General features: G+C 48.7%; 1 protein-coding gene across 4 annotated transcripts in view; it reads left to right on the top strand.

Annotated features, from left to right (window-relative positions):
* Nucleotides 1-27,737, top strand: part of cacna1c (calcium channel, voltage-dependent, L type, alpha 1C subunit) — a 1,225,933-nt gene that overhangs the window by 621,026 nt on the left and 577,170 nt on the right. For all 4 annotated transcript variants that reach the window (XM_038780480.1, XM_038780479.1, XM_038780478.1 and 1 more), the window contains 2 exons: nucleotides 21,654-21,879; nucleotides 24,048-24,255. In XM_038780480.1, coding sequence (XP_038636408.1) covers nucleotides 21,654-21,879; nucleotides 24,048-24,255 — 434 coding nt within the window. The remainder of the gene's footprint in view (nucleotides 1-21,653; nucleotides 21,880-24,047; nucleotides 24,256-27,737) is intronic.

The following is a 27,737-nucleotide window of genomic DNA, read 5'->3' as shown; positions in this document are numbered from 1 at the left end:
AGACTAACTCCCTCACTACTTTAGAGAAAGGAAAACAGCAACAATATTCACCAGCCAATCAACTCACCGTGCTCTCTCTCCCTCCCACTTTCTCTCTCTCTCTCTCTCTCCTACCCCCCCTCCCCCTCCTTTATCCTCCATTGTTTTGCAATCAAGTCTGCACTCTTCTCAATCAAGATCCGATTCCATGGATGGTCATAGGGCAAGCTGGGGCATGTCAATGCCTGAATGTTCCCTTTCTTTTGCATTGTGTGCTCTTTTCTCTTGCAAGGTCAAGAGAAAGAGTTAAGACAATGTTGCCCTTCCTCATCACATGAGATTTGATCATCTTCATGTTGTAAATTTTCAGGTTTGGGAGTCATAGATTACCCAAAATAGGCGGTCGAGAACTTGTAAATAATTTTAAGACTGTCTATGAAGCGGATCACGGGGCAACAGTTTAGGTATGCTGAAAATATAGGAAAGGCATACAAGCTGTGACAGCTGAGTGCACTCTATTGATCAAGAGGACAAATGGACGTTTGACAGAAAGTGAACATTGTTTTATTATTGATGTGGAGATGCCGGCGTTGGACTGGGGTGAGCACAGTAGGAAGTCTTACAACACCAGGTTAAAGTCCAACAGATTTGTTTCAAACACTAGCTTTTGGAACACTGCTCCTTGACTTGATTTGTTAACTTATGGCAGCAGCCTTCTACTATCTCAATAAAGTGTTCGGAAACTCTTCCTCTGGGCTCCCTTCATCTGAAGAAGACAACTTATGATGTGGTTTGCCTCCTGCCTCCGAATACCCATTTACTTTATTTCTCGGCTGTTTCTTTACCTAATCAGTCACATGTTCAAATAGCTCTGGTTAATGAGCGCAGGACAGGTAGCCAGATATCACGGGCATACCTCACCCCTTGTCCAGCTTTAGACACTTGGTATAAATAAGCGGAAAAAAGATGTTCTCCTATTGATTTAGGAATATCAACATTGAAGCCTGAACCAGGAGACCTGGACATACCTTATGATCATTTGTGTTTCACAGAGAGTAGAGAAACAATTGCCAGGTGGCCTCATGCTATGCCCTCTTGTACTATTTCTTTGTGTTGTCTCCTCCACAGTAGCATTAGATTTTCAAGCTTTGCTTACGGTCTCCTCAGAACGCTTTGGATCTTCACAGCATGAACCATCTGTAAACATGCCTCCTTCATTTAGCTGGGTGGCCTTCTGCTTCCAGTTCCATGGAAAATAATGCTTCTCTGTGATGCCACAACCTCATCTATGCCATGACTGATAAAGGCAAGTCCCATATGCCTTCTCAACGACTCTATTCACCTGCTCTGCTGCCTTCAGGGATCCGTGAACAAGTACCCCAAGATCCATCTGTTCCTCTGAGCTTCATAGTGCCCTGCCATTCAGTACATACTCCCTTGTCCTGTTTCTTCTTCCAAAGTGCATCACCTCATACTTATCAGAGTTAAATACCATCTGCCGCTGCTCTGTCCGTCTAGCCAACCCATCTATATCTTGCTCCAACCTATGACCCTCTTCTTCATTGTTTTTTTTTATTAAATAATTTTTATTGGAATTTTTTACAAAAAATATAACAACAAACAATGAAAAGCAACAATAAAACACCATAATAACTGTAATACCCCCAAGACTGTATCAATGCATGTATCACCCCCCACCCCCCCCCCCCCCACCTCCCCAAACCCAGTAAACAACAAGAAAACTTAAAAATAAATTAAAATTAAATAAGCAAACATAGTCAATGCCCTCCCCCCCCCTTTCCCCCCCTCCCCCCCGGGTTGCTGCTGACCCAGTGACCCAGTACCCTATCGTTGAGCCAGAAAGTCGAGGAAAGGTTGCCACCGCCTAAAGAACCCTTGTACCGAACTTCTCAGGGTGAATTTGACCTTCTCTAGCTTAATAAAACCCACCATGTCATTGATCCAGGTCTCCACGCTTGGGGGTACGCATCCTTCCACTGTAGCAAGATCCTCCGCCGGCCTACTAGGGACGCAAAGGCCAGCACACGGGCCTCTTTCGCCTCCTGCACTCCCGGCTCCACCCCAACCCCAAAAATCGCAAGTCCCCAGCCTGGCTTGACTCTGGATCCTACCACCCTCGACACCGTCCTCGCCACCCCCTTCCAGAACTCCTCCAGTGCAGGGCATGCCCAGAACATATGGGCATGGTTCGTTGGACTCCCCAAACACCTGACACACCTGTCTTCGCCTCCAAAGAACTTACTCATCCTGGACCCGGACATGTGGGCCCGGTGCAGCACCTTGAATTGGATGAGGCTAAGCCGCACACATGAGGAGGAAGAGTTAACCCTCTCCAGGGCATCAGCCCATGTCCCATCTTCGATCTGTTCCCCCAGTTCCCCCTCCCACTTAGCTTTCAGCTCCTCTACTGATGCCTCCTCCAGCTCCTGCATTACCTTGTAGATATCAGATACCTTCCCCTCCCCGACCCAGACCTCCGAAAGCACCCTGTCACTCACCCCCCTCGCGGGAAGCGAAGGGAATCCCTCCACCTGCCGCCTAGCAAACGCCTTTACCTGCAGATACCTGAACATGTTCCCCGGGGGAGCCCAAATTTCTCCTCCAACTCCCCCAGACTCGCAAACCTCCCATCAATGAACAGGTCCCTCAGCTGTCTGATGCCCGCTCTGTGCCAACCCTGGAACCCCCCATCAATGTTCCCCGGGACGAACCGATGGTTCCCCCTTAACGGAGCCTCCATCGAGCCCCCCACTTCCCCCCTATGTCGCCTCCACTGCCCCCAAATCTTGAGGGTAGCCGCCACCACCGGAATCGTGGCATGCCTCGTAGGAGGGAGCGGCCACGGCGCCGTTACCAGTGCCCCCAGGCTTGTATCTCCACAGGACGCTCTCTCCATCCGTTTCCATGCTGCCCCCTCCATCACCCACTTGCGCACCATCGACACATTGGCCACCCAATAATACCCCGAGAGATTGGGTAACGCCAGCCCCCCACCATCTCTACCCCGCTGCAAGAAGACCCTCTTCACCCTCGGGGTCCCATGCGCCCAAACAAAGCTCATGATGCTGCTAGTCACCCTCCTAAAAAAGGCCCTAGAGATAAAGAGGGGCAAACGCTGAAAGAGGAACAAGAACCTCGGGAGAACCGTCATTTTGACGGACTGCACTCTACCCGCCAGCGATAGCGGCACCATGTCCCACCTTTTGAATTCCTCCTCCATCTGCTCCACCAGCCTGGTAAAATTAAGCTTATGGAGAGTCACCCAACTCCTGGCCACCTGCACCCCCAGGTATCTGAAACTCTTCACTGCCCTCTTAAACGGGAGCCTCCCAATTCCCCCCTCCTGATCACCCGGGTGTACTACAAATACCTCACTCTTGCCTAGATTTAACTTATAGCCCGAGAAGCTCCCAAACTCAGCCAACAGCTCCATCACCCCCGGCATTCCCCCCTCTGGGTCCGCCACATACAACAGCAGGTCGTCCGCATACAGCGATACCCTATGTTCTTCCCCACCCCGCACCAGGCCCCTCCACCTCCCTGACTCCCTCAGCGCCAAAGCCAAAGGGTCTATCGCCAGTGCAAAGAGCAAGGGGGACAGGGGGCACCCCTGCCTGGTCCCACGGTAGAGCCTGAAGTACTCTGGGGCTGGATTCACCCCTACCCGGCGTGACGGAGGGTCCCCTGGGGGCCAGCCCCACGCCGGAGCGGTTGGCACCAGAAGACTGGTGCAAAAAACCGGCGCCCCCGGCAGCGGGGCTGGCCAAAAGGCTTTCACCGGTCGGCGCATGCGCCGGCGGTGACGTCAACGGCCAGCTGCCGCTGACATCACCACCGGCGCATGCGCAATGTGGGTTTCTCTTCCGCGCCGTGGCGGCCGCGGAAGAGAAATAGTGCACCCAGGGCACTGGCCCGGAGTCTGAGCGGGGGGCCCCGATCGCGGGCCAGGCCACCGTGGGGGCACCCTCCGGGGTCCGATCTCCCCCCGCCCCCCCCAGGACCCCAGGGGTCCGCTCGGGCTGCTGATCCCGCCGTTACAGAGGTGGTTCAAACCTCGGCGGCGGGAGAGGCCTCCCAGCGGCGGGACTTCGGCCCATCCGGGCCGGAGAATCATCGCAGGGGCTTCGCCGTTCGGAGTGGCAAGATTCCTGCCGCCGCTACTTCCCGGGTGGCGGAGAATCTCTGCCACAGCGGGGGCCGGATTTTCGGCGGCCCCAGGCGATTCTCCGACCCTGCTGGGGGTCGGGGAATTTCACCAGTGATCTCCTTCCATTGGTAACTACACTCGCCAACGGGGCCTCATAGAGCAACCTCACCCATTTGATGAACCCCTCCCCGAATCCGAACCGCTCCAGCACCTCCCACAGGTACCTCCACTCAACTCTATCAAACGCCTTCTCTGCATCCAGAGCCACCACTATCTCCGCCTCCCCCTCCACCTCCGGCATCATAATAACATTTAACAATCTCCGCACATTCGTGTTGAGCTGCCGCCCCTTGACAAATCCTGTCTGATCCTCGTGTATCACCCCTGGCACACAGTCCTCTATCCTGGTGGCCAGGATCTTCGCCAGCAACTTAGCGTCAACATTGAGGAGCGAGATTTGCCTCTATGATCCACACTGCAAGGGGTCCTTATCCCGCTTCAGGATCAGAGAGATCAGCGCCCGTGACATCGTCGGGGGCAAAGCCCCCTCCCATGCCTCATTGAAGGCTCGCACCAACAGGGGGCCCACCAGATCCGCATACTTTTTATAAAATTCCACCGGGAACCCATCCGGCCCCGGCGCCTTACCTGACCGCATTTGACCAATCCTCCTGACTAGCTCCTCCAACTCTATCGGCGGCCCCAGCCCCTCCACCAGCTCCTCTTGAACCTTTGGGAAACGTAGCCTGTTCATGAAGCTCTCCATCCCCCCCCCCCCCCCCCCCCATTGGTGGCTCCGACTGGTACAGTTCCTCTTAGAAGTCCCTAAAGACCCTGTTCACCTCTGCCCCCTTCTGCACCACATTCCCACCCTTATCCGTCACTCCACCAATTTCCCTAGCCGCAACTCGCCTACGGAGCTGATGCGTCGACATTCTGCTCGCCTTCTCCCCATACACATATACCGCGCCTTGCACCCTCCTCCACTGTGTCTCCGCCTTTCTGGTGGTCAACAAGTCGAACTTGGCCTGCAAACTACGCCGTTCCCCCAGCAACCCCCCCTCCGGTGCCTCCACGTATCTCCTATCCACATCCAGGAGCTCTCCCACCAGTCTCTCCCTCTCCCTCCTTTCCCTTTGGGCCCGGATGGAAATCAGCTCCCCCCGGATCACTGCTTTCAGATCCTCCCAGACCATCCCCACCCGGACCTCCCCCGTGTCGTTGGTCTCAAGATACCCCTCAATACTTCCCCGGACCCTCCTACACACCTCCTCATCAGCCAGCATTCCCACATCCAGGCGCCACAGCGGGCGCTGGTCCCGCGCCTCCCCCATCTCCAGATCGACCCAGTGCGGAGCATGGTCTGAAATTGCTATGGCCGAATACTCGGCATCCTGCACCTTCGGGATCAATCCCCTGCTCAGGACGAAAAAAATCTATTCGGGAGTAAACCCTATGGACATGGGAGAAAAAGGAATACTCCCACGCCCTCGGCATCCCAAACCTCCAGGGATCCACCCCTCCCATCTGGTCCATAAACCCCCTCAGCACCTTGGCCGCTGCCGGTCTCCTACCCGTCCTTGAACTGGACCGGTCCAGTGGGGGATCTAGCACTGTGTTAAAGTCTCCCCTCATGATCAGGCCCCCTGCCTCCAGGTCCGGAATGCGGCCCAACATGCGCCTCATAAAGCCAGCATCATCCCAATTCGGGGCATATACATTAACCAGCACCACCTTCTCTCCCTGCAGCCTACCCTTCACCATTATATATCTGCCCTCCTTGTCCGACACCACCTCAGACGCCTCGAACGCCACCCTCTTCCCCACCAGAATCGCCCCCCCCCCCCCCCCCCCCCCCCCCCCCCCAACCCCTTCCTCAGACGAACCTGGTCTGCCACCTTCAAGTGGGTCTCCTGGAGCATAGCCCCGTATGCCATCAGCCCCTTCAGATGAGAAAATACCCTAGTTCTCTTAACCGGCCCTTTCAGCCCCCTCACGTTCCAGGTGATCAGCCAGATCAGAGGGCACCCCTCCCCCGCCGTCTAGCCATAGCTCATCGAATGCTCGCCCCAGGCCACCACACCTCTCATGACCCATTCCCCATGACGATAACGTCTCTCCTCTACCCCCCCCGGTCCACACCAGCTCCATCCTGTCCATTCCAGCAGCAACCCGGTACCCCCCCCCCCCCCCCACCCCCCCAGGCTAGGACCCCTCCTAGCCACCTCCGCACTCAAGACCTGGTAGATTCACACTACCGCATTCTCCCACTTGCTGCTCCTCTCTTTCTTGGCCTAGCGGAGCACACACTCCCGATCGCTGAATCGATGGAACTGCACCAGCATCGCCCGCAGGGGTTCATTTGTCTTAGGCCTCCTGGCCAGCACTCTGTGGGCTCCCTCAAGCTCCAGGGGCAAATGGAAGGACCCCGCTCCCATCAACGAGCTCAGCATCGTGGTCACATAAGACGGAAGATCTGACCCCTCCAGTCCCTCCGCCAGGCCCAGGATCCTCAAATTCTTTCGCCTCGTGCGAACGTCCAGCTCCTCCAAGCGGTCTTGCCACTTTTTGTGAAGTGCCTCGTGCAACTCCACTTTCCCCACGAAGACCACAGCCCCCTCCTCCCGCTCAGCGGCCTGCTGCTGCAACTCCCGAATGGCCACCCTCTGGGCCGTCTGGGTCTCAAGCAGCTTGTTGGTAGTCGCATTCAGGGAGTCCAGCAACTCAGCCTTCAGCTCCGCAAAACAGCGCAGAAGAGCTGCTTGCTGCTCCTGCGCCCACTTCCACCAGTCCTTGGGTGCTCCGCTGGCCGCCATTTTGTCCTCCTTCCCCGCTTTTCCTGGGGAGCTGCTGCAGCCTTTTCCTTTGCCCCACTCCGGGTAAGCACCATAAATTTCGGGGAATGTTCCTCCAAACACCTTCCCCCACCGGGAATCGTCGAAACAGCGCCATTTGGGGCCCTAAAATAGGCCCGAAAGTCCTTTAATAGCGGGAGCTGCAGAACGTGCGGCTTAACTCCGCATCACCGCAACCGGAAGTCCTCTTCTTCATTGTTAACCAGCGTACCAATCTTAGTGCCATCTGAAAACTTGATTATCATTCTCTCATGTTCTCAGCTATATCATTTACTTATTTATTTATTGAAAATATCTTTATTGAACTTTTAACATTTTACCATAAAAATTTACGAAGCAAGACAAAACTAACACATATATCAACCCCCCTTAATGAAAATACAACCCAAATAACCGCCTCCTCTCCCCCCAAGTCCTAACAACTAACAGTGACCAATTCCTGAAAGTGCAATATGAATGGCCGCAATCTCCAGTAGAATCCATCAATCGACCCACACACACTGAATTTGACCATCATGAGGTACAGAACCTCCATCAAGTCACCTAACCACTTTGAGACACTAAGTGGTGTTGCCTCCCTCCAATTTCGCAGAATCTTCCGCTGAACAATCAACAAGGCGAATGCCAGCGCATCCACCCCGCATCCGTCCTTAACTCCGGCTGGTCCGGCACCCCAAATATAATTACTATCGGACAGGGCTCTTGTAATGAACTCCAATTGGCCAACCATTGAGGGGGCCCATATAATCACCTGTGTAGGCTTTGTGAGCCAGTCTTAAGTTGACTGGACTGCTAGCAGCACTGTTTGTAGCTGCTCCTGTAATATCGTTATTGTAAATAAATATTGGTGTGGTGACGGAACTCCTGCCTCCCGTGGATTACTACAGCTCTAAATCAACATTCAGAATTGCTGATGAAAGACCCCAAAATCTAAACAATTTGGAACACGACCAGACATGAGCCTGTGGTTCGCAAGTCCTTTCTTGTATCTATCTTCAATCACCGCAAAAAATCGCCTTATCCTGGCCTTGGTGAGATGTACCCTAAACACCACGTTGAGCTATATCAAGCTCAACCTCGCACAGAATGATGTAGCATTCACCCTGTGGAGGGACTCCTCCACACTTCCTCTGCCAAAATGGGTCCGAGCTCCTCCTCCCACCTGGCCTTCAGATCTTCCACCTGCTCTTCCCCAAAATCGGTCCATAAATCCCAGATGTGCTGCCTTCTTCCAACCCCACATAGGAGAGTATCCTCTCCAATAAAGTGGATGATGGCGCTAACAGGAATGTCAGAAACGCCCACCAAATAAAGTCCCGGACCTGAAATTACCTAAACGTATCCACCACTGCCCCCTATCCCCCAGTCCTAATTTCTCCTTCAACTCCTCCAAGCTAGCAAACCGCCCCTCCAGAAACAAATCCCTCACCCTCTTCAGTCCCTTATCTTTCCACTCCCCAAATGTGGCATCCAATTTCACCGGCTCAAACAAATGGGGCAGGATTCTCCGACCCCCCGCTGGGTCGGAGAATTGCCGGGGTCCAGCATCAATCCCGCCCCCGCCGTGTCCCAAATTCTCCGGCACCGGAGATTCTGCGGGGGCGGGAATCGCGCTGGTCGGTGCCCCCCCCCCCGGCGATTCTTCGGCCCACAATGGGCCGAAGTCCAGCCGCTGTCAAGCCTCTCCCGCTGGCGTGGATCAAACCACCTACCTTACTGGCGGGAGCAGGCAGCGCGGGCGGGCTCCGGGGTCCTGGGGGGGGGGCGCGGGGTGATCTGGTCCCGGGGGGTGCCCCCACGGTGGCCTGGCCCGCGATCAGGGCCCACCGATCGGTGGGCGGGCCTGTGCCGTGGGGGCACTCTTTTCCTTCCGCCTTCGCCATAGTCTTCACTATGGCGGAGGCGGAAGTGACCCCCTCCCCTGTGCATGCGCGGGAATGACGTCAGCACCTGCTGACGCTCCGGCGCATGCGCAGACTTCCGCCCGCCGGCGAAGTCCCTTCGGCCCCGGCTGGCGTGGCGCCAAAGGCCTTTCATTCCAGCCGGTGGAGTGGCAACCACTCCGGCGCGGGCCTAGCCCCTCAATGTTAGGGCTTGGCCCCTAATGGTGCGGTGACTTCCGCACCTTTGGGGCGGCCGGACGCCTAATGGTTCACGCCACTCCATCACGCCGGAACCTCCCGCCCTGCCGGGTAGGGGAGAATCCCGGCCATGGTTTCTACAGATCGGGGCCCGTCTTGATACTGCCCCCAGTTTAAAATGCTGATAGAGTTGCGACCATATTTTCAAAGTAGAGATGCCCCCCCCCCCCCCCCCCCCCCCACACCTGCCTATCCCTCTGTAGGACCCCCTCGTTATCTAAAGAGCTCTCCCAGCCCATATGAAATCTATTATGAGCTGCTCCATATCCCGAAAAAATGACTTTTGTAAATAAAACTGGGAGGCATTGAAATAAAACCAAGAATCGCGGCAAGATATTCATCTTACTGGATTGAAATCAGCCCACCAGCGACAAAGGAAGGCAGTCCCACTTCTATAGATCCACCCTGAACCTGCTCGCCAGGTTAGTGTAATTCAGTTTGCGAAACTGTGTCCAATCCCGAGCCACTTGGTCCCCACATACCAGATACTAGTCCCAGCCAGGCGGAATGTCACCCCCCACCCCCGCACCCTCCTGAAGGGCTAACCAAAAAGTACTCGCTCTTCCCAAAGTTTAATTTATACTCTGAAACGGAGCCAAACCTCATCAATATACTAACAATATCCCATAACTACCCCCGGATCTCTTACATACAGCAAAATGACATCTGCATATAAGGACACACTGTGTTCTACTCCACTCCTAACAATTCCACTCCACTTGTCATAGGCTCTCAAAAAGATAGTCAATAGCTTGATCGTCAAACAAAAGAGGAGACGGGGGGACATCCCTGTCTCGCCCCCCTCTGCAGCCTAAACGACCCCAAACTCGTGGTGTTAGTGCACACACGAGCAGGAAGAGCTTCGTATTACAGCTTCCCATGACATAAACCCAGGACCTGCCCAAACTTCTCCAGAACCACAATAGGATACCTCTGCTCAACCCTAACAAATGCTATTTCTGTGTCCAGAGACACGATTATCTCTGGCTCCTGCCCCACCGTCAGTCCAAGAGCGACATTGAGTAGCCTCATGTTTTCTGCCTTTCACAAAGCCTGTCTGATCTTCCCCCCACTACCTTCAGGAGACAGGGCTCCAACTTCAACACTGAGACATTGAGCATCAAAATCAAATGGTACGATCGGAACTCTGTGTCCTTATCCTTCTTCAGGAGGAGAGAGGTGGATGTGTGCCCCGACGTCCCTGGCGAGAACCCGGCATTAGTGAATCATTATGCCAACGGTCCAAATAGACCATAGAACAGTACAGCACAGAACAGGCCCTTCAGCCCTCGATGTTGTGCCGAGCAATGATCACCCCACTTAAACCCACGTAACCCGTATACCCGTAACCCAACAATCCCCCCATTAACCTTACACTACGGGCAATTTAGCATGGCCAATCCACCTAACCCGCACATCTTTGGACTGTGGGAGGAAACCGGAGCACCCAGAGGAAACCCACGCACACATGGGGAGGACGTGCAGACTCCACACAGACAGTGACCCAGCCGGGAATCGAACCTGGGACCCTGGAGCTGTGAAGCATTGATGCTAACCACCATGCTACCGTGAGGCCCCTAAATGATCCATGAACTTCTTATAAAGTTCTGGCCCCAGCACCTTCCCCATCTGCATCTTTCCTAAAGCCATGCAAACTTCCTCCGATTCCAGCAATGTCTCCAATTCCTTCCACAATTCCTCCCCCACTTGGGGGAACTCCAAACACTCTAAGAACTCTGCCATTTGTTGCTCATCCTCTGGCAGCTCTGACTTATAAAGCTGAAGGTCCGAAATGCCTGTTCATCTTTTCTGGGGTGGAGACCGACCCACCCCCACAGGCTCTCACACCTGCACAATTTCCCTACCAGCATCCTGTTGCCATAACTGATGAGCAAAAACGCATATTCATACACATCCCGCTTTAAACGCCACAGCTTGCGCAGCACCTGGCAAGTAGACAACAGGTCTAACTACATTTGCAGCTTCTTCCTACCTGCCCCTAACGCCGATGTTGGCTCACTCGCATACTCCTGATCTACGCTGAGAATCTACCCACCAGCTCCGGGTGCTCCTTCCTGGCCTCCCTATCTATGTATGCCTTGTATAAGATTATGTCCCCTCCTCCCCCAATCAACGCCTTTAACGTCTCTCACAAAGTAGAGGGTGAGACCATTCTTTTTTTTTTAAATGTTTTTTATTGAGTTTTCATATTTTATATCCAACAATTTACAAAGTATTAAAGAAAGAAAAAGAAAGAGAGAAAAAACAAAACAAAAGAAAACACGCAAAAATTAACATGTATATTTACAGATAAGCATCTTCATAATAACAACTGTGGCCGCCCCTTTAGCCGGCATACACATTTTACATTCCCCAATATGGCCGAGGCACATGTTTATAGGCATTTATTTACAATTTGGTTTTGGGCCTTAGCTTGCCACCAAACCCCCATAACGAACCCGTAGCCCTCCCACCCCCAGCTACCTTCCCCCGATTCCCGTCTGTTTTCCCCTGATTCTTGGCCACCCGACTATTCTTCCTCTTGTTCGTTGGCCACAAACAGGCCCCGGAACAATTGCATGAATGGCTCCCACGTTCTGTGGAAGCCGTCGTCTGACCCTCGGATGGTGAATTTGATTTTCTCCATTTGGAGAGATTCCGAGAGGTCGGACAGCCAGTCTGCAGCTCTGGGCGGTGCTGCTGACCGCCAGCCAAACAGGATTCTACGGCGGGCGATCAGGGAGGCAAAGGCAAGGGCGTCCGCCTTCCTCCCCAGGTATAGATCTGGCTGGTCTGAAACCCTGAAGACCGCCACTATCGGGAATGGCTCCACCCTCACCCCCACCACTTTGGACATAGCCTCGAAGAAGGCTGTCCAGTACTCCACAAGTCTGGGCAAGACCAGAACATGTGGGCGTGGTTGGTCGGGCCTCTTTGGCATCGTTCACATCTGTCCTCCACCTCCGGGAAGAACCTACTCATACAGTTTCTTGTTAAGTGGGCTCGATGTACCACTTTTAGTTGCGTCAGGCTGAGCCTTGCGCACGTGGAGGTGGAGTTGACCCTATGCAGTGCTTCACTCCAGAGTCCCCACCCTATCTCAATCCCCAGGTCATCCTCCCATTTCCTTCTTGTTGCATCCAGTATGGTGTCGTCCCTTTCTACCAGTCGGTCATACATGTCGCTACAGTTCCCTTTCTCTAGGATACTTGCGTCCAGTAGGTCTTCCAATAGTGTCTGTCGTGGCGGTTGTGGGTACGTCCTTGTCTCCTTTCGTAAGATGTTTTTGAGCTGCAGGTACCGTAGCTCGTTACCCCCGGCTAGACGAAATTTCTCTGTCAGTTCGTCCAGTGTTGCGATCCTGTCGTCCGTGTATAGGTCCCTGACTGTCAGTGTCCCCCCCATCCTTCCTCCACCTTTTGAAGGTGGCGTCAGTCAGTGCTGGTGTGAACCTATGGTTGTTGTAGATGGGAGCCTTGTCCGACATTTTGGTCAGGCCAAATTGCTGCCGCAGTTGGTTCCAGGATTGGAGGGCGGCTGTCACCACTGGGCTGCTGGAGTGCTTTTTGGGTGGGGATGGGAGTGCTGCCGTGGCGAGGGCCCGGAGGGAGGTCCCCATGCAGGAGGCCTCCTCCGCACGCACCCACTCGGCTTCTGGCTCCTGGATCCATCCCCTTACTCGCTCAGCTGTTGCCGCCCAGTGGTAGAATTGAAGGTTCGGGAGGGCTAGCCCCCCCCTGGATTTTGTTTTTTGAAGTCCAGGTGGCTGCTGCGCGGCCGGGGGCGTATGCGCGGGCGTTCATCAGCAACTTCCAGGGAGGTTGCACGAGTCCGTGCCTCAGCTAGGCTGAGGGTGTTCTTCTCCAGCAATCGTTGGCGGATAGAAGGGGACTGCATGCCAGCAACATAAGCGTCTCTAATTAAAAGTTACATGTGCTCAGTCGCCGAAACTTGGAGACATGCGCACGTTCTCCATGAGCTGTGAGGGCCTGGTAAAACTCATCGAGTGACTTACCAGGGAATTGTTGTCTAGTCGTCAGGAGATGCCATGCGTATACTTCGTTGACCGGCCGGAGAAAGTGTCCTTTGAGAATCTCCATGGCCGCATCATAATCGCTTTCGTCCTCAATCATCGAATATACCGCTGTGCCCATGCATGAGTGGAGGATGTGGAGTTTCTGCTCCTTGGTGGGCTTGCCGGCTGCAGTCGTCAGGTAACTATTAAAACTCGCCTGCCAGTGTTTAAAGATTGCAGACGCATTTGAAGCATGCGGGCTAGTGCGGAGGCAGTCAGGCTTGATGCGTAGCTCCATTCCAAAATTCTAGCTGATCAAATTGATGTACCATCAATTGGACTCGAGACACGATGAAGATCCAAACTGTGGCTTTAATCAGCTAGTTGTTAGCCCGGTGGTCAACTACAGAGAAGGGCTGACGGCTGGGAACTCTGGGTACTTATACCTCGGAGGCGGGGTCTACTTGCCTCTCGACCAATTGGTGAGCAGTCACATGACTAGTCCCAGCCAATCGGACGAGAGGCACATGACCAGCTGCTCTGCACCAATGGCAGTGCTCACATTCATACCACCACACCACAGACAACGTGTCTAATGTAATGTGCGCGGCAGCCATCTTCCCTCCTTTAAGTTCTTTCAATAGGCTACTCTCCTGCGCTTTCTTCATGTTGGACTTCTTCGTCAATGTTTTCGATGTGCCTCTGTCGGGCAAACATCTACCGGATAAACTAATGGGTTTGGACATCAAAATCCCCCCCCGAGGAAATGGGTAAAAGGGATCAAAAACAAAGACCCTGCTGGGAGCCACTTTTCATTCGTCTTGCTCTTACATGATTTCATTAGAAGTCCATCTGTATAATTTATCTAAATAAAACAAACATTACAGGACCTGGTTTTGGGGAATGATCCCGGCCAGGTGGTTGATGTTTCAGTCAGTGATTACTTTGGGAATAGCGATCACAATTCCGTAAGTTTTAGAATACTCATGGACAAGGACAAGAGGGGTCCAAAAGGAAGAGTACTAAATTGGGGAAAGGCAGAGTATAACAAAATTCGGCAGGAGCTAGGGAATGTGGATTGGGAGCAGCTGTTTAAGGGTAAATCCACATTTGAAATGTGGAAGTCTTTTAAGGAAAGGTTGATTAGAGTGCAGGACAGACATGTTCCTGTGAAAATGAAAGATAGAAATGGCAAGATTAGGGAACCATGGATGACGGGTGAAATTGTGAGACTCACTAAGATGAAAAAGGAAGCATACATAGGATCGAAGGAACTCAAAACTGATGAAGCTTTGGAGGAATATCGGGAAAGTAGGACGAATCTCAAACGCGCAATAAAGAGGGCTAAAAGGGGTCATGAAATATCTTTGGCTAACAGGGTTAAGGAAAATCCCAAAGCATTTTATTTGCATGTAAGGAGCAAGAGGGTAACTAGAGAAAGGATTGGCCCAGGGGCTGGTTTAGCTCACAAGGCTAAATCGCTGGCTTGTAAAGCAGACCAAGCAGGCCAGCAGCACGGTTCGATTCCCGTACCAGCCTCCCCGGACAGGCGCCGGAATGTGGCGACTAGGGGCTTTTCACAGTAACTTCATTGAAGCCTACTCGTGACAATAAGCGATTTTCATTTCATTTCATTTAAAGACAAAAGAGGGAATTTATGCGTGGACTCAGAGGAAATGGGTGAGATTCTTAATGAGTACTTTGCATCGGTATTCACAAAGGAGAGGGACAAGACGGATGTTGAGGCTAGGGATGGATGTTTAAATACTCTCGGTCAAGTTGTCATACGGAAGGGGGAAGTTTTGGGTATTCTAAAAGACATTAAGGTGGACAAGTCCCCAGGACCGGATGGGATCTATCCCAGGTTACTGAGAGAAGCGAGGGTCGAAATAGTAGGGGCCTTAACAGATATCTTTGCAGCATCCTTGAGCACGGGTGAGGTCCCGGAGGACTGGAGAATTGCTAATGTTGTCCCTTTATTTAAGAAGGGTAGCAGGGATAATCCAGGGAACTATAGACCTGTGAGCTTGACGTCAGTGGTAGGCAAACTGTTGGAGAAGATACTGAGGGATAGGATCTATTCACATCTGGAAGAAAATAGACTTATCAGTGATAGGCAGCATGGTTTTGTGCAGGGAAGGTCATGTCTTACAAACCTAATAGAATTCTTTGAGGAAGTGACAAAGTTAACTGATGAGGGAAGGGCTGTAGATGTCGTATACATGGACTTTAGTAAGGCGTTTGATGAGGTTTCCCATGGAAGGCTGATGGAAAAAGTGAAGTCGTATGGGGTTCAGGGTGGACTAGCTAGATGGATAAAGAACTGGCTGGGCAACAGGAGACAGAGAGTAGTGGTGGAAGGGAGTGTCTCAAAATGGAGAAGGATGACTAGTGGTATTCCACAGGTTTCCGTGCTCGGACCACTGTTGTTTGTGATCTACATAAATGACCTGGAGGAAGGTATAGGTGGTCTGATTAGCAAGTTTGCAGATGATACTAAGATTGGTGGAGTTGCAGATAGCGAGGAGGACTGTCAGAGAATACAACAAAATATAGATTGATTGGAGAGTTGGGCAGAGAAATGGCAGATGGAGTTCAATCCAGGCAAATGCGAGGTGATGCATTTTGGAAGATCAAATTCAAGAGCGGACTATATGGTCAATGGAAGGGTCTTGGGGAAAATTGATGTGCAGAGAGATCTGGGAGTTCAGGTCCATTGTACCCTGAAGGTGGCCACGCAGGTTGATAGAGTGGTCAAGAAGGCATACAGCATGCTTGCCTTCATCGGATGGGGTATTGAGTACAAGAGTTGGCAGGTCATGTTACAGTTGTATAGGACTTTGGTTCGGCCACATTTGGAATACTGCGTGCAGTTCTGGTCGCCACATTACCAGAAGGATGTGGATGCCTTGGAGAGGGTGCAGAGGAGGTTCACCAGGATGTTGCCTGGTATGGAGGGTGCTAGCTATGAAGAAAGGTTGAGTAGATTAGGATTGTTTTCGTTGGAAAGACGGAGGTTGAGGGGGGACCTGATTGAGGTCTACAAAATTATGAGAGGTATGGGCAGGGTGGATAGCAACAAGCTTTTCCCAAGAGTGGGGGTGTCAGTTACAAGGGGTCACGATTTCAAGGTGAGAGGGGGAAAGTTTAAGGGAGATGTGCGTGGAAATTTTTTTTACGCAGAGGGTGGTGGGTGCCTGGAATGCTTTACCAGCGGAGGTGGTAGAGGCGGGCACGATAGCATCATTTAAGAAGCATCTAGACAGGTATATGAATGGGCGGGAACAGAGGGAAGTAGACCTTGGAAAATAGGAGACAGGTTTAGATAAAGGATCTGGATCGGCGCAGGCTCGGAGGGCCGAAGGGCCTGTTCCTGTGCTGTAATTTTCTTTGTTCTTTGTTCTATTACAGGACCCTTTGTGTCCTATTACTAAGCCAGTTTCAGATTTATTTTGTCAGGTTCCTGGAATTCCATGTGCTTCAACCTTCTCAATCAGTCTCCCATGTGGGACCTTGTCAAAGGCCTTGCTAAAATCCATATTAACCACACCAATTGCACTTCCTTCATCCACATACTTGGTCACTTTATCAAGAAATTCGATCAAATTTGTTCAGCATGCTGTCCCTCTGAAAAAGCCCTACTGACTATCCCTAATAAACCCATGCCTTTCCAACTGGAGATTAATTCTCTCCTTTAGAACTTTCTCCAATAGTTTCCCTACCACTGACGTGAGACTCACCTGTCTGTAATTCCCTGGTTTATCTCTACCACCCTTCTTGAAAAGTGGAACAACGTTAGCTGTTCTCCAATTCTCTGGCACTTCCCCCATGGCCAGAGAGGAATAAAAATCTGTCAGAGCCCCTGCAATTTTGTGCCTCCCCTCCCATAGCTGGCTGGGATGCAGTTCACCCGGGCTTGGGGATTTGTCTATTATAAGCCCGTCAAAGCCTCCAATACCTCCTGACTTCCCATGTCAAACTGCTCAAGTTCCCCTGGCTTTGTCAGAGGGCGGTCACGCCTAACAAATTTGATAGAATGTTTTGATAAAGTGGCCAAGTGTGTGGATGAAGGAAGTGCAGTTGATGCAATTGATGTGGATTTTAGCAAAGCCTTTGACAAGGTCCAACATGGGAGACAGATTGAAAAGGTTGAAGCACATGGAATTCAAGGTACCCACTTCCTGAATTCTGTACGCACTCCTCATGAGAGAAGACCAATGAGAAATATTCATTTAACACTCTAGCAATGTCCTGTGGCTTCACACACATCTCTTCCTTGGCGTCTAATGAGCCCTAGTCTTTCCCCTGTTAACTTCTTCCCCTTAATGTATTAATAGAATATCTTAGGGTTCTCCCTAATCTTATTTCAAGTCCTTTTTCATGACCCTTTTGGCTCTTTCAGTTGAATTTCTCCCTCTGGACTTGCTGAAAGCCTTTCTCTTCTTCCTTGTCCAGTCCCAGATTGTCCTCAACATCCAGGGTTCCCTGAACTTATTGTTCCTACATTTTCCCCTGTAGGGAATATGTTGGACCTTTACTCTCCCAATGTCCTTTTTAAATGCCCTCCAATACTCTTCTGTAGATTTTTCTGCAAGAAGCTTTTCCCAGTCAACTTTGGCCAGATCATAGAATCCGTAAATTACTGAAGGAGCCATTCGGCCCATCGAGTCTGCACCCACCCTCTGAAAGTACATCCTACCTAGGCCCACTCCCCCACAAACCCGGAACCCCACCTAACCTTTAGACACTAAGGGGTAATTTAACATGGCTAATCCACCTAATGTGCACATCTTCGACAGTGGGGGGAAACCGGAGCACCTGGAGAAAATCCACTGGGGCATCGGGAGAACGTGCAAACTCTATTCAGACAGTCACCCAAGGTTAGAATCGAACCCGGATCCCTGGCGCTGTGAGGCAGCAGTGCTGACCACTGTGCCACCATACTGCCTTACTTTAGTAAAGTCTGCCTTCCCCAATCCCAAACCGTCTTTTACAGGTCATCTTTTTCCTTGACCATAACAAACATGAACTGTACTGCATTGGGGTCGCTATCACTAAAATGCTCTCCTCTGCCGCATTGAACACTTGTCCAGCTTTGTTCCCCAGAGCCAGATCCAGCACTGCTCCATCTCTTGTTGGGCCTTCTACGTATTGATACAAAAAAACTCTCCTGAATACATTTCAAGAAATCCACCTCCTCTAAACCATGAGCATACCAATTTATGTTGAGGAAGTTGAAATCCCCTCGTATAATTATCCGATTATTATTCTTGCACACATCAGTGAATTGTCTACATATTTGCTCTTCTATTTCCCACTGACTCTTTGGGGCCTATAATACATTCCCTGTAATGTGGCTGCACTTTTATTGGATTGGATTTGTTTATTGTCACGTGTACCGAGGTACAGTGAAAAGTATTTTTCTGCAAGCAGCTCAACAGATCATTCAGTACATGGAAGAAAAGGGAATTAAACAAAATTCAAGGAAATACATGAGAATACATGATTGGGCAACACAAGATATACAATGTAACTGCATAAGCAATGGCATCGGTTGAAGCATACAGGGTGTAGATTTATGCCAGTTCGCCACCGTTCCCACGCCGGCGTGGGGACATAGTCTTCAAATCAGAGAATCCAGCCCTCCATATCCCTCCCGGAATATTAAGTTCCCAGACCTGCCCTTTCCTTAATGACAACAATGTCACAATTCCCTGTGCCTGTACATGCCCTTAACTTTTTTATTTTTATTGCACTCCTAGCATTTAAGTAAAGACCATCCAACCTTGTCTTACTCTCTTGACATTCAACATAGCTGAACTCACTCTGTCTTGCTTCTTTTATTGCAGCTTGATGTATCTCTATTTTACTAATACTCTGTGTTTCCACCCCTGCCCCCCCCCCCCCCCCCCGCACCCAGCCAAACCAGTTAAATTAGTACCTATTTCAAATGGGGTGTGGGGGTCAGGATCCAGATGTTTACCAAATGTGGGATCCAAGCCCCATAGCAAAAATGCAACATCTAGAACATAGAACAGTACAGCACAGAACAGGCCCTTCGGCCCTCGATATTGTGCCGAACAATGATCACCCTACTCAAACCCACGTATCCACCCTATACCCCCCCCCCCAACCTTACTTTTTAGGACACTACGGGCAATTTAGCATGGCCAATCCACCTAACCCGCACATCTTTGGACTGTGGGAGGAAACCGGAGCACCCGGAGGAAACCCACACACACACGGGGACTCCATACAGACAGTGACCCAGCCGGGAATCGAACCTGGAACCCTGGAGCTGTGAAGCATTTATGCTAACCACTATGCTACCATGCTGCCCAACTATGCATGTGCATAGTTACATCAGGAAATCCAGAAGCTAATGCCAATGATTTTACACTTACACTCGGGTACTCTGTTGAAGTTGCCCCAGATTGCAGTTAAGTAGAAATTATTGAACTGATGAAAACATTTCCTTTTACTCTATTCGTCTCATTGTAAACAGCCTTGAAAAGTTACACATTGGCCCATAGCTTTCTGGCTTCACAGCATCGGATTTTGGGGTATCCCAGAGATGCGCTGGGGAATCCCTCTTGGTAAGACTTAATGCGGCAATTGTCCAGAAGTGCTAACTTCCCTTGGATAATTGCACTGCCCTGGGAGCCTCCAACAAAGCGATTTCATAATAATAATCTTTATTAGTGTCACAAGCAGGCTTACATTAACACTGAAATGAAGTTACTGTGAAAATCCCCCAGTCACCACACTCCAGCACCTGTTCAGGTACACTGAGAGAGAATTCAGAATGTCCAATTCGCCTAACAAGCACGTCTTTCGGGACTTGTGGGAGGAAACCAGAGGACCCAAAGGAAACCCACGCAGACACGGGGAGAACGTGCAGACTCCGCACAGACAGTGACCCAGCTGGTAATCGAACCGGGTCCCTGGCACTGTGAAGCAACCCTTTTAACTTGCTAACCTTGGATGGTGCTGCCAGTTTTACAATAATTATTCTGAAAGAGTTAGAAGAAATTAAAACACTTTTAACTTCAGCGGAACAATTTTTAACATCCACAGGAATCCCCTCACATTCCAAATCCCCCAAGCCCCAACTAATCAACTCTCACGGTTGATAGAATTTCCCCGAACCCCCAGCCATATGGGACTCCCCACGTCCTCCCCTACTAAGCTGCGACCGACTCCAATTTCTCTCCTTCCCTGATCAGACTGTGCCCCCCCCCCCCCACATTGGCAATAAAATATAACTGGGTTTTAATGGTATATTCAATTCATAATTACTGCTAAATAAATTGATTTCACTCTGTAAAATTTTGTTGAAAGTAAAATATTCAATGCATTTTAGTTTCTGGTTTGTTCTTTAAGGTAGTGCTTAAATAACATTCGCTGCTTGATGACACCAATTTGCTGAACACGAGGAGAGCCTCTTGACATCGTGTCAGATTCAAACTGACTTCTTCTTCAGTTTCAGTTGTGTGTGTATTACAGACAAACATCCATATTCCATGTTCAGCCAACATTTACGAATATGGTTAACAGTGAGATAATAATCAGATAGTCTGTTCTTGTGATGCTGATTGGGGATGATATTGACCAGGACACCAGGGATAACTTCCCTACTGCTGTTCAAATGGAGCAATGGGATCTTTTATCTCCACCTGAACAGGCAGGTGGAACCTGGGTTTAACGTCTCATCCAAAAGATGGCACCTCCTACTGTGCTGTGCTCCCTTTGTACTGCACTGAAATGGCAGCCTTGCTTTTTATATGCATTAGCCTTGATGTGGGACTTGGACCTGGTAACTTGTGGTTCAGAGCGAGGATACCAACTGAACCACAACTGACAGTAGGAAAGGGGTTTCCATGCCCGAGAGATTGTTAGATGTTTGTGGACAACTTTCTTTCAGGTCAGTGGCAAACGCATTTGCTTCTTTGCTGACCTGGTCCGTCTGTTACAGAATTGAAAAATACCCAACTCTGTTATCTGTAGCTTTTTAATTTTAATTTTAATTACATTAATTCCTGTTAAATTTTCTAAAACAATGTAGTTTCCCTGTGGCACACTTTGTAAATGCACTTTATGATATAGTGCAAGCTTCACACCACGAGAAGTGTCCAGGCTCACTTCCTGGTCTGTGCTGAATTAGTTGATTTCTCAGGCAGTAATGTTGATGATACACTTGACCTCCATTTCCCTCAACTACGTCTATTTCCCTCAACTACAACAGAGAAATCAGTTAGGGTTATAACTCTTAATAACTGGAAGGTGCTGATTTAGACAGGACTGGGTTAAGTTCCAATATCTATCATGATTGATCGTTAATCTAGACTCATCAATAATGGCCTCAAGAGCAATGTTACCTAAAGACTGTCATCATCTGCCATATCTCACTGTAAGTTGCAGCCTGTAGAACAGAAAAGGGAAAAGAAATTATGGGAATGCACAATTTAAAAAAAAATCTTTTTTTTATTTTGTAGACACTGCAAACAAAGTGCTTTTGGCACTTTTCACTGGTGAAATGCTGCTTAAGATGTACAGTCTTGGACTTCAAGCTTATTTTGTATCACTCTTTAACCGTTTTGACTGTTTCATTGTCTGTGGGGGAATCCTTGAGACTATTCTGGTGGAGACCCAGATCATGTCCCCACTTGGTATTTCAGTGCTTCGCTGTGTGCGACTTCTGAGGATATTTAAAATTACAAGGTAATCATTTTTTTTTCACTTTATGATATTTACATTTTGATGAGACAAATGAAATGTATGCATACCTGTTGGAGTAAGAATACAATTATATAAAGAAATCAAATGGATTGACCTTGTCACTTATACATGCTGCAGTAATGAATAATTCAGCACGATTAATTGGATTAAATTCATAATGTATTGTCTTTAAAACAAATTCAAAATTAATCTGGCAATTTATTAAGTAAGATTATGCAGATAACCAAAAACACTTCAGAGGTGCATTGTGATATTTGTGATATTGCACATTTGATCACAATTGAGCAGAAATCATGCAAAATAAATATTAATTACTTTGTTGTTGTAAGATATAGCATTATAGATTAATTAAACTCAAATAAGCACAGCTGCATTAATGAGAGAAGGGCTCTGCATTAAAATATGCAATTTTGGGGCAGCATTCTCATGTGCGCCATAAATATTTGGAAACCATATATTGAGTATGAAATAATAAATCTGTTGGAGAATTAATTTCCAAAAAGTAATTAATTTTAATTTAAGCAAGTGGTAGATTTAGGGATTGGTTTATGGTGTGGAAAGAAAAAAGTCTCCTTTTCTCTGCGATAAAGTTTGAATGTAATCCAGCCTAATGGGGTGAAACTCTTGTCCCAAAAATGAGAGGTGATGCAGTGGTTGACTGTCCTTTTCAAATCTGCCTATGCATTTAAAAAAATAACAATATTGGCCCATAACTTCCTCAGTGTAGCAATATCCGTTGGATTGTCACTCTCAATTGACTTACCTTTGCTGGGATTCTGAAGCCCCTGCCTCCCCCAACCTTCCTCACTCAGGCTGGGTGAGACACGAGCAGCGAAGGGCACCCCCGGCATGGAGCAACTGGGAACAGAGAGGTCAGAAACACCCCCTTTTTACAGCACTCAACGGGAGTCGTTGTCAAGGGGGTCAGGTCGGTTGAGGGGAGTATCAGTGGTTGTGGGGAGGAGGTCGAGTCGCACTGGGGGGAGGGGGGTGCTTGGCTCAGACCGGAGGGAGTGGATGGGGGATGCGTGGGTCAGACGGAGAAGGGAGGGTCATGTTGGACCGGAGGGAGGGGGGAATCAGACCGGGTCACACTAGGAAAGGGGGGGTTGGTGTCGGACCTGGCCGCACCTGGAGGGGGGGGGGGGGTTCAGACCAGGCTTCGGAGTTTGTGTCGAGGGGGGTGGGTGCAGAGGTGGTTTGGGTCAGGACGGACCAAAGAGAGGACTGGTGGTCAACCTAGAGAGAGCTGCGGGGGTCGGGGGATCAGGTCGGCAGCCGATTGGGTCTGGCCGGGGTGGGGTGGGTGTGACGGGTCACCTTGAGCGTCGTGTGTATGCAGATGTCCTGCATTAAGCTCGCTCTGCGGTGTTTAAATAGTTACTCTGGAGTTAGAAGTGACTTTGTTCCTCTATCACTTTCAGAGTAACTATTAAGGTAAAATTGGCAGAAGTATCCAGAGTTAGCGATTTAAATAGCTTCTGTTGGATGGTTGCCATCTCAGTGAAATTGTGCAGAGGAAGTTAGCACTTCTGGGCAATTACCAGTAAACCTTTGCGTGAGAACTTCCTTGAGGGATTTCCCAGCACATCATTGGGATACTCCCCAAATGTGACCCTGGGGAACCACAAAGTTATGGGCCAATAGCTGAAACAAAAGAAGCATGTCAAAACTAGTCTGGAAGTATTAATATAATAAAGTGCTTAATCATATTTAATTTATTATAGGGGGGACTATAGGGGGCAGCAGGGTAGCATGGTGGTTAGCATAAATGCTTCACAGCTCCAGGGTCCCAGGTTCGATTCCCGGCTGGGTCACTCTCTGTGTGGCATCTGCACGTCCTCCCCCTGTGTGCGTGGGTTTCCTCCGGGTGCTCCGGTTTCCTCCCACAGTCCAAAGATGTGCAGGTTAGGTGGATTGGCCATGCTAAATTGCCCGTAGTGTCCTAATAAAAGTAAGGTTAAGTGGGGGGGTTGTTGGGTTACGGGTATAGGGTGGATATGTGGGTTTGAGTAGGGTGATCATGGCTCGGCACAACATTGAGGGCCGAAGGGCCTGTTCTGTGCTGTACTGTTCTATGTTCTATGTTCTAATATCCATCCTGAAATTGTGATTAAGTGTATAATTACATACTTTGTTTCTATCTTTAGATATTGGAATTCCTTGAGTAATCTGGTAGCTTCCCTTTTGAATTCAGTGCGTTCCATTGCTTCTTTGTTGCTGCTTCTCTTCCTTTTTATCATCATTTTTTCACTCTTGGGTATGCAACTTTTTGGAGGAAAGTTCAATTTTGATGAGATGGAAAAAAAACGAAGTACATTTGATAACTTTCCTCAGTCCCTTCTCACTGTCTTCCAGGTATGTAATTGTTATTTTCAACATACGTTGCCAAAGCATCAAACTTGGTTGCAGCCTGGTAACTACATTGCTAGCACATTGAATTCCAAATGAATAAAAAATTTTGAAACTACAATGCTAATTAATTATTAAGTCCCAACAGCTAATGGCTTATTTTTCCATGTAAACCTCTGTCCTTTTTTATGTGTTCTTTGTCCTAAACGCAAAATATTTTACGTTTTAGTAGCAGAAGTCACACTCAGTGACTTGTTTATCTTTTGCCACAAAGTCTGAGTTCTCTTGTTCGAACTCCAGTACCAAATAGTATATTGCAACTTTTGGAATTTCTCATTCTCTCTGCTATTTGACTTCAAGATACATTCCCTTTAAGCATACCTGGAACAAAAATGATAACGGCAAAACTAAAGAAAGGAGAATTAACAGGAAGGACCCTTGCAATATAGATAGGTTAAGCGAGCAGGCAAAGATCTGGCAAATGGAGTATACTATGCGAAAATGGGAAATTATCCATTATGGTAAAATTAATAAAAAGAAGCATATTATTGAAATAGTGAGAAATTGCAGAGGGATCTGGATGTCTCAGTGCATGAGTCACAAAAGGTTAGTATGCAAGTACAGCAAGTAATTAGGAAAACTATTAGACTTTTATTATTTATTGTGAGGGGAATTGATTACAAAAGTAGAGAAGCTTTGTTACAGTTAGGCATGGTCTAGAGGACTGCATGCAGTTTTATTCTTATTTAAGGAAGGATGTAAGTGTGTTGTAAGCAGTTTAAAAAGGTTTACTGGACTCCTACCATGAATGGGATGGTTGTCTTATGAGGACAGGTTGGATCGGCCAGGGTTGAATCCTCTGGGGATTAGAAGAGTAAGAGGCGACTTGATTGAAACATATGAGATCCAGAGGGGTCTTGACAGGGTGAATGTGGAAAGGGTGTTTCCTCTTGTGGGAGAATCTAGAATTGGAGGTCACTGTTTAAAAATAAGGGGTCCCCCATTTAAAACAGAGATGAGCAAAATTGTTTCACTCAGAAGGTCTTTAGAACTCTTCCTCAAAAGGTGGTAGAAGCAGATTCCTTGAATATTTCCAAGGCAGAGGTAGACACATTCTTCATATGCAAGGGAGTGAAAGGTTATTGGGCGTAGATTGGAATGTGGATTTGAGGTTTAAATCAGATCAGCCATAATCTTATTGAAGGGCAGCACGGTAGTGCAGTGGTTAGCACTGCTGCCTCACGGCACCGAGGATCCCGATTCGATCCCGGCTCTGAGTCACTGTCTGTGTGGAGTTTGCACATTCTCCCTGTGTTTGCATGGGTTTCGCCCCCACAACCCAAAGATGTGCAGGCTAGGTGGATTGACCACACTAAATTGTCCCCTAATTCAAAAAAACTAATTGAATTTTCTAAATGTATTAAAAATAAATAATTAATAAATTTATAAAAAAATAAAACAAAATAGTCTTATTGAAAATGAAATAACAATGAAAATCGCTTATTGTCACGAGTAGGCTTCAATGAAGTTACTGTGAAAGTTCCACATTCTGGCGCTTGTCTGGGGAGGCTGGTACGGGAATCGAACCGTGCTGCTGGCCTGCTTGGTCTGCTTTAAAAGCCAGCGATTTAGCCTGGTGAGCTAAACGTCAGAGCAGACTTGAGGATCAGCCAGGAATCTTCACTAATTGCAAGGAATCCCACTTCCTTTGTGTCAGATTACTTTGTGACTATAGGAAGGTGATAATTCATGTCTGCATTGGAATAAAAAGGTGTAGAACAATCAACTCCCTCCAGGGAAAAGGAGGAGCAAGAAGAGGAGGAGCAGTCAGTTATGGAGAGTACTTGGCTGTGTATCAGTGAGATGTTGAAGCATTAAGATGAGGCTTTGTTTCATCATGTGTAAAGTGAGTCAAAGCATGCAGACGATTGGCCTGGACAAGCATGTATTTGGTGGACCTGTCATGTCTGATTCTCTATGCAGCTGGCCACTCATTCCATGGAAGTGGATATCAGCACAAGTGCTGAAGACAATAAGGCACTCATGCTAGAAGTTGACTCTCCCAAGGGTGTGTAACATAATCCTTCAAATTTGGTGGATGCTTTCTCTCACAAGTAGGATATTGTCTCACATCAGGTGTAGTCACATTTGACTCATGTTCTAACAGGGAACAGATTTCCCAAGTGGCGTGGGAGAAGGAGAAACAATGGTGAGGGAAAAACAGATCGATGGAATCAGGAAAAATCCAGGAAAGATCATTTTTTCCATTGATCTGGTTTCTCTCACCATTGTCACAAATCCCACCACTCCCCACTGTATTCCCTGTTCCTGATCGGCTTTGACACACTGCTTACCTTTGTTCTGCCATTAACACATTCTAATCTCTGAATGTGCCACTATCAGCACCCTTCTTAGCCTTTGATCATGCTAATTTACATTCCCTTTGTCTTTCTGTGCACAACATATTTGTCAATCTGCACCTATTGCTTGCCCTCTATCCAGCCCCACTGCTCCACCCCCCCCCCCTCCCCCAACAACAACAGTATAAATCTGACCCTATTTCCAGATCTCTCCAGCCTTGACAAAGAGTCATCCAGACTCAAAACATTAGCTCCCATTTTTCTCCACAGATGCTGGGATTGTCCAGTATTTTCTGTTTTTGTTTGTGATAATGATGATGTAACAGCACACAATAGAGTGACAGCGATCTGGGGGCAGTGGAAGTTCTAATTGTATGGAGAGGTCTTAATATGAATATGGCAGCTGTAAATAAGGAGTAATATTTCTAACAAGCTGCAGTCTCAAGCAGCTTACTTTGGGAGAATAGACAAAACCCAAAGAACCCTGTCTAGACCCTGAACACATGTGAAAATACAATGGCAGCAGACAGTGAGTATAAGACCCACAAAGCTTTCAGAAGCAGCTACAGACCTGGTAAGTCAAGAGATCCTACAAAGAATAATGAAAGGAAAAGATTCAAGTTTCACCAAAATGTGGAGCATTGTGGGTGCAGCAGATGCCAGCTGAGACACAGACCTGGAATCTGGACAGCAGTGAGCACAAACCCTCACTGCTAAAGTGAAGCAGCAATAATTCCAGGGTTCAGTACGGCTCAGTAGAAGCAGGGAATCCACACTCTCAACTCCAAAATCATTTTGGAGCACTGAACGCTCACAATAGGGTAAGAACCTGGACACCTGTAGAAAGATGCTCAGGAGATATAGAACTGCTTCTGGCTTGCATGAAAAAGATCAAGTAGTGCAGGTCAGTGCAGTAATTCATAAAGTTGGATCTATTGTTGACAGGGAGTTGATGGGAGTTTAACTTCTTACGAAGAAGTCATGGAAGTATTGATTCATATTTCAACATTGACATTGGCTTAATAACTGAAGGGGCAAAATAGAAAGGGCAAAATTTAACAAGGGAAAGCAAAGACCAGGCGAAAGGATGGATTCATGATCTATATAGGCTGGCAGGGCACAGAGATT

This window comes from Scyliorhinus canicula, chromosome 20 (assembly GCF_902713615.1).
Source record: "Scyliorhinus canicula chromosome 20, sScyCan1.1, whole genome shotgun sequence".
NCBI lineage: Eukaryota > Metazoa > Chordata > Chondrichthyes > Carcharhiniformes > Scyliorhinidae > Scyliorhinus > Scyliorhinus canicula.
This window is presented reverse-complemented; position numbering and strand designations above follow the sequence as displayed.